The sequence below is a fragment of the Scyliorhinus canicula genome, chromosome 14, assembly GCF_902713615.1.
Source record: "Scyliorhinus canicula chromosome 14, sScyCan1.1, whole genome shotgun sequence".
Classification (NCBI taxonomy): Eukaryota; Metazoa; Chordata; class Chondrichthyes; order Carcharhiniformes; family Scyliorhinidae; genus Scyliorhinus; species Scyliorhinus canicula.
The window spans coordinates 47141621-47154479 of NC_052159.1; the positions used below are offsets into that span (position 1 = coordinate 47141621).

General features: G+C 49.7%; 1 protein-coding gene across 2 annotated transcripts in view; it reads left to right on the forward strand.

Annotated features, from left to right (window-relative positions):
- Window positions 1-194: 194 nt before the first annotated feature.
- urad (ureidoimidazoline (2-oxo-4-hydroxy-4-carboxy-5-) decarboxylase) overlaps window positions 195-12859 on the forward strand; it is a 58737-nt gene continuing 46072 nt past the window's right edge. The window contains exons 1-2 of one of the 2 annotated variants that reach the window (XM_038818679.1): window positions 195-266; window positions 8852-8938. In XM_038818679.1, the coding sequence (XP_038674607.1) occupies window positions 257-266; window positions 8852-8938 (97 nt within the window). In that variant the 5' untranslated portion in view covers window positions 195-256. Of the gene's footprint in view, window positions 267-8568; window positions 8939-12859 lie in introns of those variants that run through there. The other variant, XM_038818678.1, reaches the window with a different exon arrangement.

The following is a 12859-nucleotide window of genomic DNA, read 5'->3' on the forward strand; positions in this document are numbered from 1 at the left end:
CAGTTACCAGACCTGGGTGAATGATTTGCTAAATACAACCAGGTTAAAAGCTGACAATTAAAATAGCAGAGGACAGTCAGGAACTGTAACAATAGGATGTGGTGGATTCATGTGACTCATAAAAGGTTAGCATGAGCATATGAGGAAATCTGAGGAGGAAAGTGAGAACATAAAGAAGGAACTTACTAAGGTTTCTGGTAACCAGCTAAATCGAGGAGGGTTGTAAGAAATTATTCTGAGGAAACACCTGGGAGTGATGGATAGAGGTATGTCAAAAAGGAATATACAGAAGTACATTCTGCACTTTTGCCGAAGCAAATTTCAGTACTTATTAATCATACTGAACTAATAACTTATTTTACTTTTTTAAAGTTCTGAATGCATTTAATTATTTTCCTTCACCTCCTGGGCAATGGACTGATTATGGATGCCATTCTGAGATAGCCACCCGGAGTAAACAGACAGTGGCTTGAAGACAGCTTTCCTCTGGTTTCAGTGCCTGTGGCAGGAAGGTGAATGGCTTCCACTTTATGCCACCTTTAAAAGAATATAGGGCATGATCGAATGGCCTTGTCGTACCCGACTTTCACGAAATTTGCAATGCGTGGAACATCCGTGCCTGATTGGCTTTTCCATTGAGCCATTTAGCACTGGTCCACATAAACGTGGACCAGGCGTAACGGCACCTGCGGGGAGTCTCCCAGACCACCCGAGCTCCCAGTATAATCAGGCCCTGGGCAGGTTGGTACCCTGGCACTCCTGCTGCCACCCAGGCACCTTGGCACTGCCACCTGGGCATCCTGGCAGTGCCACCAGGCTGGCAGGGCCTAGGTGCCAGATTGCCTGTGCCACATATCGGGCCCGGTGTGCACTACCCTTAAGGGGTGGGTGAGTGGGGGCCTCGAGGACCCCGTGAGAAGTAACGTGGGGTGTTTGGAGGGGGGTTAGAGGCCGCGATGGGGAGTCCAAAGTGGGGGAGGGAGATCGGGGTGGCATTCAAAAATGGCGCCCTGATCTCTTCCTGCACTGACGAGCTGAGGCCAAAAAAAGCAACAGAGTCCCGTTTAATAGCGGGGTTGTTCTACACCCGCTATAGGTGCCCAAAACCGGACTCTATTTTTTGGGCGATAAATCATGCCCATATTATTCAACGGAATGTGGATGTCACTGACCTGGTCAGCATGTGTTGCACATCACTAATTACCCCTTATTAACCTAGTGGCTTGCTGGGACATATCAGAGGGTAATTAAAGGTCAACCACATTGCTGTGGATCTGGAGTCACATGTAGGCCAGACCAGGTAGGACGACAGATTTCCTTCCCTAAAGGACAGGGAAGCAGCGTGGCAAAGGTAAGCCCAATTGAAACCAATTTTACACAAATTTGGGTTTTTTTTTGTATATACCCTACACTATCTTAAATTGCACAGTTGGATTCACAATTCGCAACCAGCAAAGTCAAAATATTGTCAAAAAGGATTTGAAGTTGCCCTCCCAAGTATTTTCTATCCAAATACCAATATGCGTGTGCTGCCTAATCCTGTGTTCTTTCTACACAGAGAATCTGGATGTGTTGATGTCCTGAAACACAACACAATAACCTATGCCATGCTGCTACAATACTAATAATAATCACTTATTGTCACAAGTAGACTTCAATAAAGTTACAGTGAAAAGCCCCTAGTCGCCACATTCTGGTGCCTGTTCGGGGAGGCCGATACGGGAATTGAACCCGCGCTGCTGGCATTGCTCTGCATTACAAGCCAGCTGTTTTGCCCACTGTGCTAAACCAGCCCCAATGGGGCATTGCCACATCTGATTGGTAGAACAGGATACCCTGCACTTAGGCTTCTCCATAAGGCGAGGTGAGAGTGACTGCCCTTGACATCAAGGCAGTATTTGATTGTGGCATCAAGAAGCTCTAGAAAAACTGGAGTCAATGGAATCATGGAGAAGGCAAGTATCATTTGTGCAACACCAGGCAATGACAATCTCCAACAAGAGAGAATTTAACCATTGGCCCTTGACATTCAATGGCATCACCATCACTGAATCCCCCACCATCAACAACCTGGGGGCTTACCATTGACCAGAAGCTGAACTGGACTAGCCATATAAATATTGTGGCTACAATAGCAGGTCTGATTAACTCACCTCCTGACTTCCCAAAGCCTGCCCACCATTTAGAAGGCATACGTCAGAAGTGTAATGGAATACTCTCCATTTACCTAGATGAGTGCAGCTCCAAAAACACTCAAGGAGCTTGACACCAGCCAAGATGAAGGAGTCCACTTGATTCACACCCTATCCACAAACATTCACTCCCTCCAACACCGATGCACAGTGGCAGCCATATGCACCATCAACAAGATCCACTGCAAGAATTCACCAAGGCTCCTTAGGCAGCACCTTCCAAACCCACGACTGTTACCATTTAGCAGGACAAGAGCAGCACACACATAGGAACACCACCACTCGGAAGTTCTCGTCCAAACCACGCACCATCCTGACTTGGAAATATATCGTCGTTCCTTCACTGTCACTGGGTCAAATATTGGAACTCCCTCCATAACAGCATTGTGAATGTACCTATACCACATGCAACAGTGCAAGATGGCAGCTCACCACCACCTTCTCAGGGGCAAGTAGGGATGGACAATAAATCCTAGCCTAGATTGCAGCTCCCAAATTCTGTAAATGAATAAATCAAACAATTCTGAAACCTACTGAAGCCAGAATTACATAGAATGTCCACACAGAAACAGGCCACTCAGCCCAATTCGTCCATGCCGATATCCATCAGCCCAGCTCACCTCACTTCAGCTAACCCTATCAATATATCATTCTATTTCTTTCTCCTCCTTGTGTTTATCTAACTTCCCCTTAAACGCATTCAACGCATCTGTCTCAACTACTCTCTTGTGGCAGTGAGTTAGACAGTCTAATCACTCTTTGGGTAATGAAGATTATCCTGAACTCTCAGGAAGATTTATGGGTTACCATCTTATATTTATAGTTCTAGTCTTCCCAGCAAGTGGAAACATCTTCTCTACATCTACCCTATCAAGACCCTTTCATAATCTTAAAACCTGTCTGAGGTCACCCTCAGACTCTGCTTTCGACAGAAAACAATAACCTGTCAGTTCTGGTATCCTTGTACATCTTCTTTTGAATTTTCTCCACTGCTTGTCTTTTGTTCTTTTCCATAACCTGAAGACCAGAACAATCCACAGTACTTCATGTGTGGTCTAACCAAGGTTCTGTACAAGTTTAACATAACTACTCTGCTTTTCAATTCTATTCCTCTTGAAATGAACCCCAGTGTTCTCTTTGTTTTTATAATGGGCTTATTAACCTAGCTGCTTTTAGCATTTTGTGAATCTGTACCACAGATCCTTTTATTTAAAGGCTCAGTGGATAGCATCCTCACTTCTGACACAGATGCTTTTCGTTTTAAGTCCAACTCCAGGGATCCCACACAAAGTCTTGGCTAAACCTTCAGTACAATACTGACGGAATGCTGCACTGCCAGTGGTGCCTTATTTTGGATGCGACATTAAACTGAAACCTCAGATGACTGAGGCCAAGTGGTCAACGGCCTGAAATGCCAGGCCAGATACAGAATTGGACAATCTAAATTGTCCAACAACTTGAGCAGCCAGGCCTGATGGGGATTTGGACAGGCCAAGTTTAAATATGGACACAGACACAGGTCAGCCACGAGTAAGGGCAAGTCTGGACTTGTTCTGGAAGCTGGGATCGGAGGTGCTCGCCATTGACCAAATGAGGACATATATTGGCCAGACTCACTGGCACCTCAGTGACCATTTATTCAAAGGGCTATGTGCTCTCTGTGCATCTGAGGATGGACATCGAGGGTGCTCCTTGCATTTTCCATGTTTGGAATCAGCAATCCCATTAGGTGCTGCGACGCTCCCGGCCCAGTATCCTCATTGGCCAGAAGCCAGAAAACCTTCCAGAAGTGGGTGAAGAGGGGGTATAAGGTGAGACATCTGAAGGCCATCCCCCAGAAGGTTCAACCACCTAGCAAAGACACGGCGATGACAGGAGAGGGTGTGTGAGACCAACCAAAGACTCTGAGTTCAAAGGCAAGATCATCTGAATCAACAGAGATCAGCAAAGACAAAGAGTCGAACCCGGGAGCAGCCTGGCCAATTTCAACTGTATGGATAGTAACAGAGTCTCAGATAGACAGTACAGTGTGTTAATACGTTCTATTAAGGGTTAAGAGTTATTTTTAAAATCGTGTTTTGATAATAAGGTTCTTTATTATAATAAGGGGATCAGGGGTTAAAGGGGGAAGGCAGGAGAATGGGGATGAGAAGCATATCAGCCATAATTGAATGGTGGATCAGACCTGATGGGCCGAATGGCCTAATTCTGCTCCTATTTCTTATGGTCTTAATAATATCAGGTTGTACCAGAAATCGACTCTTGCGCTTTGTTGATCTCATGAGTAGGAGCGCCTGGAGTAAAGGTGTTTTAGTATAAACTGTTCAAAAGTGTCTGATGTTACAGACAACGTGACCCTTCAGGTGGATGCGAAAGATCACATGCCTTATCTTGAAGAGGACTTCTCCCTGGTGTCCTAGCCAAAATTTATACCTCAACCTAATCAAAATAGATGATTTGGTCATTCTTACATTGCTGTTTGTGGGATCTTTCCAGTACATTTCTGTTCCCTTACAAGAATGATGGCACTTCAAAAATACTTAATTGTCTGTAAAATGGGATGTTCAGATGTTGTGGGAAGCAGAATATAAATGCAAGTGGCTATGTTTTGCTTTTCTGGACAGGCAGTCTGATTGCACAGAGGTGGTGGTTCTGTTCTAGAACTGGGTTAATGAACATGAGGAAGCTGTCTGCAGACAATGGCCAAAATCCTCAGTTTGGGCATTTAAGTGTTGCTGCCAGAATTGAATTGCGTGTGATCCGTGTTCTCGTTAGAGACGTAATTCGATAAGCGAGTCAGGACATGCAAATTGGCCAGCACTCTACTGGTGTGAATTCCTAGCAATTCCTGGCTTATTTTCCCACCAAACCTTACGTAATCATTGCTGATATTGTGAAAATGGTTACTGCATTTACTTGCACATGTACATAACTCAGTGTGTGTTTTTACACTCGGCAGCTCAAAAGGAATGGGAACAATATGAAGGTGGTTCTTACCAGTAATAATGAGGGTGGCATGCTGAGGTCCATCTTGACATACTAGCGACAGGATCAATGTTATTGGCTGACTTGTGATGCTTTAGAGGACTACTTCCTTCTCTGCTCTATCATATAAGAATCCAGAGTTCAAAGGCTCAAGCACTGAGATGCTCCTTGTATCTTTGATTGCCCATCGAAGCTCGGCTTTAAGGGAGGCTCAATGACCAGACTCGATGAGGTGATACTGGGCAGCAGGTACATCTCGAGCATGAATGATGGGGGAAAGGCATTCATCTGCACTGCAGTGTTACAAAGTGACCTAGATGTAGGTATTAGAACATAGAACATAGAACAGTACAGCACAGAACAGGCCCTTCGGCCCTCGATGTTGTGCCGAGCAATGATCACCCTACTCAAACCCACGTATCCACCCTATACCCATAACCCAACAACCCCCCCTTAACCTTACTCTTTAGGACACTACGGGCAATTTAGCATGGCCAATCCACCTAACCCGCACATCTTTGGACTGTGGGAGGAAACCGGAGCACCCGGAGGAAACCCACGCACACACGGGGAGGACGTGCAGACTCCACACAGACAGTGACCCAGCCGGGAATCGAACCTGGGACCCTGGAGCTGTGAAGCATTTATGCTAACCACCATGCTACCGTGCTGCCCTAAAAATCAATTCTGTTTCAGTGGTATTATAGAACAGTACAACACAGAACAGGCCCTTCGGCCCTTGATGTTGTGCCGAGCAATGATCACCCTACAAGCCAACGTATACATCCTATTCCAGTATCCCAACAACACCCCCATTAACCTTATTTTTTAGGACACTAAGGGCAATTTAGCATGGCCAATCCACCTAACCTGCACATCTTTGGACTGTGGGAGGAAACCGGAGCACCCGGAGGAAACCCACGCACACACGGGGAGGACGTGCAGACTCCGCACAGACAGTAACCCAGCCGGGAATCGAACCTGGGACCCTGGAGCTGTGAAGCATTTATGCTAACCACCATGCTACCGTGCTGCTTGAAAGTCCATCGATTGTCCAGGTAATATTGGTGATCTCCTGTGCCCGCTATTTTGGCACATTTGCATTCCAAGTGTCACAGGATGTGCTGTGAACAGTAAGCAGGAGTATATGGAGGTCAGGAATGTGGCACCCACGTCAGAAACAGGACTATTGGCCAGAATGGATGCAAGTAGATCAGTTGGAAAGTAATGGGGCGAAATTCTCCGACCCCCAGCAGGGTCGGAGAATCGCTTGGGGGTGCCTAAAATCCCGCCCCCGCCGTGGCAGAGATTTTCCGCCACACGGGAAGTGGCGGGGGCAGGAATCTCGCCCCGTCGAGAGACCCCCACGCCGATTCTCCGGCCTGGATGGGCCGAGGTCCCGCCGCTGGGAGGCCTCTCCCGCCGCCGAGGTTTAAACCACCTCTGGAACGGCGGGCTCAGCGGCGCGAGCAGGCCCCCGGGGTCCTGGGGGGGGCGGGGGCGATCGGACCCCAGGGGATGCCCCACAGTGGCCTGGCCCGCGATTGGGGCCCCCCGATCAGGGGCCGGGCCAGTGCCCTGGGTGCACTATGTTCCTCCGCGACTGCCACGGCCTCCACCATGGCGGAGGCGGAAGGGATCACCACATCGCGCATGCGCTGGCAGTGACGTCAGCGGCCAGCTGTCGCTGACGTCACTGCCGGCGCATGCGCCAACCGGCGAAAGCCTTTCGGCCAGCCCTGCGGCCGGGGGTGCCGTGTGTTTGCGCCAGTCTTCTGGTGCAAACCGCTCCGGCGCGGGGCTGGCCCCAAAGGTGGGGAGAATTCCCCACCTTTGGGGAGGCGCGACCCCGGAATGGTTGGCGCCACTCCCCTACTCCGGCACCCTCCGTCACGCCGGGTAGGGGAGAATGCCGCCCATGGTCTCAACAAGGGTGAGATGCCTAATCTACATGTATATTTTTGAAATTTAGAGTACCCAATTCATTTTTCCAATCGAGGGGCAATCCAGCGTGGCCAATCCACCTACCCTGCACACCTTTGGGTTATGGGGGCAAAACACAGGGAGGATGTGCAAACTCTACACGGTCAATGACCCGGGGCCGGGATCGAACCTGGGACCTCGGTGCCGTGAGGCAGCAGTGCTAACCCCTGCACCAAACGTGCGGCCACCTTACCTACATGGATGCTACAACATATACTCCTCTCAGCGTTTAAAGGCTTTTAAATCCATGTTGTGTCACTCTGAGCATTCTCTGCTTTGACGGTGTAACAAGGACAGCGGAAGAGTGGAAGCTCTGACGAGCTGACGCAAACAACTGTTTTCACTTCCTCGGCTCCAGGCTTTCATTGTCCCTGTGCTCAGATTGGATTCAGTCCCACTATGTCTAGATTTGATCATTTTCATATTTGTTTGGAAGATCGGCCATGTTCTCGCTCCTTCCTGCATCGATACCCAGCCCAATAATCCTCTAAAGTCTCTGTTCCTTCAAGGATAACTTCTAGCCTTTTTCTCTCATAAACTTACCTCCAACAGTCCTCCACAAGTAGCTTGGTATCAACATTTGTTTGATAGCAGCGCTACTGTGGAGAACCATGGCACATTTAATTGTGTATGATCTGCTACATGAATGCAAGTTGTTTTTAATAATAATCTTTATTGTCACAAGTAGGCTTACATTAACATTGCAATGAAGTTACTGTGAAATGCCCTTCATCGCCACATTCCGGCGTCTGTTCAGAAAAAACAAAGGGAGAATTCGGAATGTCCAATTCACCTAACAAGCACGTCTTTCACGACTTGGAGGAGAAAACCGGAGCACCCACGCAGACACGGGGAGAACGTGCAGACTCCGCACAGACAGTGACCCAAGCCAGGAATCGAACCTGGGACCCTGATGCTGTGAATCAACTGTGCTACCGTCCCGCTCCCATACTTTATGGTGATTCTCCACAAATTCAGTTGATGTTATGGAAAAAGATTGGGAAATCAGCTGGTAGAAACTTCAGGTGACTGGCTGCACGGTGCCCAGTCCAAAATCTGCTTGGCACTACCCAGCCAGAGCAGCAGCTCTGGTTTCGCCCTCCCCCACCCTCTCCAGGGGACCACCGATTACATAAATCAGATGACCTGTATCCCCCATTCCCACCCAAAAAGCTGCACGAATTGTTGTCTGCCTGACTGTCATACCATCAATTCACTGTGAGACTGTCAGAACGAGTGAATATTAGGCTTTTATATCCATGAACTCGCCTGCCAGAGTAGGCTGTACAAATGAGTGCCATGCACAGGTGGCCAAACTATATATGGCCCTGGTGAGGGTGGAGCCAGAGGCAGTACAGTCCCCGGAAGTAGCCCGTATCATCACTTCCAGGTCATGGGTCACATCATTATACAGACAGTATAGACAGCTCATGCATTAGGTGAAATACATTCACCACACCGACATTTGCAGCCACAGAGCCTGGGGTGTTTCTAACACGCAGGTGCACTGACCCCAGCGTTCTGTGTCACGAAGCATAAATACCAAAGAACTCGCCTCCCACCCGACCTTACATTCTGCTCTCTGCAACAGCCGTAAACAATCATGGAAATGCAAACTGTTAACTCAATGAATTGTGAACAGTTTCTCGATGTGTTTGGGAATGTGATTGAGAACTGTCCCCTCGTTGCAGCTGCAGTTTGGGCAGGGCGCCCCTTTTCAAGTTTGAGCGCCTTGGAGAAAAACATTGGGGATTTTCTCGATTCCCTGCCTCGGTCAGGTAAGGAAAACAAATATGCTGGCACACATTTGAAAACTCGATTTCAACAAGCAACTATCAGCTTAGACTAAGTTGAAATGTGCATAATCTTCAGTTGGACAACCAGTCTGATAGCCCGTCTTTTTTCTTCTGAATGTTACTGGACTGTAACCCAGTGAATTGGAACATGATGATTCAGAAACCGAAGACTCTGTTTCACAACACATTGTCAGCTCAAATCCCACCAGGGTAGCTGGGGGATTTAAATCAGTTAGGCAAATTAATGTAAAAGCTAGCACCAGTAATGGTGATCTCATAGACCTGGAATTGCAGTCAAACCCAACTGCTTCACTAATGTCCTTTTGGGGAAAGAAATGTACCGTTCTTTTTTTTTAACAAACAATTTTATTGAGGTTTTTTTTGGCGTTGTAAACAGTAACAATATACATTAGTGTGCAAGTATCAATTACAAGAACATAGTGCAAATAACAGCTCCGCTCTCGCAAATCGACCCACCTATTCTTTCCCCTACTCTACACTATTCTATCTCCTCCTCCCACACGCACCCCTCTTCACCCCCCGCTGACGATTAATTCTCCGCGAAGAAGTCGATGAATGGTTGCCTCCTCCGGGCAAACCCCGATTGTGATCCTCATTAGGCGAACTTGACTTTTTCCAAGCCGAGAAAGCTTGCCATGCCCGACAGCCATACTTTGGTCTTTGCTGGCTTTGAGTCCCTCCAGGCCAACAGTATTTGTCGCTGGGCTATCAGGGATGCAAAGGCCACAACGTCGGCCTCTATCCCCTCCTGGACTCCCGGGTCCTCCGACACCCCAAAAATTGCCACCTCTGGACTCATTGCCACCCTTGTTTTCAGTACCCGGGATATGACGTCCTCAAATCCCTGCCAGTATCCTCTGAGTTGTGGACACGCCCAGAACATGTGGACATGGTTCCCTGGTCCTCCCGCACATCTAGCACACTTGTCCTCCAGCCCAAAGAATTTACTCATCCGGGCCACCGTCATGTGGGCCCGGTGAACTACCTTGAACTGAATCAGGCTGAGCCTGGTACATTTTGCGATTGCATTTACCCTCCTCAGAGCGTCTGCCGATACACCTCCCTCCAACTCAGCACCAAGCTCCTACTCCCACTTGAGTTTCAGTTCCCCGGTCCCTGTGTCCTCCGCTCCCATAAGCTCTTTATAAATATCCAAGACTCCCCCCTTCCCTACCTCTCCCCTGGAAACTACCCTGTCCTGGATCCCCCTTGGTGGAAGGCGTGGGAAGGACGGGACCCGTCTACGTACGAAATCCCGCACCTGCAAGTACCGAAAGTCATTCCCCCTCGCCAGCCCGAACTTCTCCTCCAGCGCCCTCATGCTCAAGAAGCCCCCCTCCAGGAACAAGTCGCTCATCCTTCCCACCCCCGCCCTCTGCCACGCTCGAAACCCGCCGTCCATTTTCCCCGGGACAAATCGGTGATTGTCACATATTGGGGACCAGACCGACACTCCTACTTCTCCCGCTTGCTTCCTCCATTGGCCCCAAATCCGCAGAGCCGCCACCACTATAGGGCTGGTGGAGTACCTGGCCGGCGGGAACGGCAGAGGAGCCGTGACCAGGGCTGCCAAGCTGGTGCCCCTGCACGAAGCAGCCTCCACCTGCTCCCAAACCGACCCCGTACCCACCATCCATTTCCTTATCATGGCTATGTTGGCCGCCCAGTAGTAGTTGCTGAGGTTCGGCAACGCCAGTCCCCCCTCGCTACGGTTCCGTTCCAGCATCCCCCTCTTTACCCGCGGGGACTTCCCCGCCCAAACAAATCCCAGGATGATTTTATTTATCCTTTTAAAGAAGGACCATGGAATGAAAATAGGGAGACACTGAAAAACAAACAGGAATCTCGGGAGGATCGTCATCTTCACCATCTTCACTCTCTCCGCTAGAGACAGCGGGAGCGCATCCCATCTCCGAAACTCGCTCCTCATTTGCTCAACCAGTCTGGACAAGTTCAACTTCTGCATCTGACCCCAGTCACGTGCCACTTGTATCCCTAGATACCTAAAACTTTCCCCAACCCGCCTAAACGGTAGCTCCCTCAGCCTATTCTCCTGACCCCTCGCCTGCACCACAAACATCTCGCTTTTTGCCATGTTCAACTTGTACCCTGAAAACCGGCCAAATTCCCCTAGGATTTCCATAATCCCGTCCATCCCTGCCACTGGATCCGACACATACAAAAGTAGGTCATCCGCGTAGAGCGAGACCCTGTGTTCTATCCCCCCCGACCATTCCCTTCCATCCCCTTCCGCTCTCAGAGCAATTGCCAGCGATTCTATGGCCAACGCAAACAGCAGTGGAGAGAGGGGGCATCCCTGTCTTGTCCCGCAGTGTAGTCTAAAATACTCAGATTGTCGTCCTGTTCATCCTTACACTAGCCTCCGGGGCCTGATTTAGCAGTTTAACCCAGTCCACAAAGCCCTCTCCAAACCCAAACCATCCCAGCACCTCCCATAAATAGTCCCACTCAAACCGGTCAAAAGCCTTCTCGGCATCCATTGCCACCACTACTTCCACCTCTCCGCCCTCCGGGGGCATCATAATCACATTGAGTAGCCTTCTTAGATTGGCTACCAGCTGCCTGCCCTTAACAAACCCCGTTTGGTCCTCCACAATCATGTCCGGTACACAGTCTTCGATTCTGGACGCCAGTACCTTGGCCAGCAGTTTAGCGTCAACATTAATCAAGGAGATTGGCCTATAGGACCCACAAGCTTCCGGATCCTTATCCCGTTTTAATATCAGCGAGATGTTGGCTTGCGATATTGTCGGGGGTAGCACCCCATTGTCCCTCGCCTCGTTAAACACCCTAACCAGCACCGGCCCCACTATACCCGAGAATGTTTTTGTACAACTCCACTGGATACCCGTCCGGCCCCGGGGCTTTACCCGACTGCATAGCCTTCAGGCCCCCCATTACTACTTCAGCTCTAATCGGGGCCCCCAGCCCCTCTACCATTCCCCGCCCACCTTTGGGAAGGTCAGCCCATCTAAGAAGGGGGGCGGGGGGGGGGGAGGTTCCGAGGTATACAGCTTGCTGTAAAAGTCCCTGAATATCTTGTTCAGTCCTGCCTGGTCTCCAACCCGTTTCCCTTCCCTGTCCACTACAGTCCCTATTTTTCTGGCCGCCTCCTTCTTCCTAAGTTGCTGTGCAAGCATTCTGCTGGCTTTCTCCCCATACTCATACACCGTGCCCCTGGCCTTTCTGAGCTGCTCTACGGCCTTCCCAGTGGATAGCGCCTCCAGCTCCGCCTGCAGTCCCCGTCCTTCCCTAAGTAGCTCTGCCCTCAGGGACTCTGCATATACCCTATCTGTCCGTATCATCTCCTGCACCAGTCTGTCCATCTCCGCCCTGTCCGTTCTGTCCCTATGGGCTCGGATTGAGATCAGTTCCCCTCTCACCACCGCCTTCAGCGCCTCCCAGAGCACCGCTGCTGAGGCTTCCCCTGTATCGTTGACCTGCAGGTAGTCCTGCATGCATTTCCCACACACTCACACACCCTCTCCTCTGCCAACAATCCCACCTCTAACCTCCATTGTGGGCGCTGGTAACTTTCTTTGCAGACCAGCAGGTCGACCCAATGTGGAGTATCGTCTGAAATAGTGATCGCCGAGTATTCTGCATCCTTCTCCCCCTCCAGAAAATCCCTGCTTATAATAAAGAAGTCAATTCGAAAATAAACCTTGTGAACATGTGAATAGGACGAGAACTCCTTCCCCGTCGGCCGACTGACTCTCCAGGTTCTACCCCCCTTCCATTTGTTTTGTGAACCTTCTCAGTTCTCTTGCCATTGCCGGGACCCTGCCCGTTCTGGAGCACGACCGGACCAGGTCGGGGTCGAGGACTGTATTAAAGTCCCCACCCATAATCAGCTTGTGC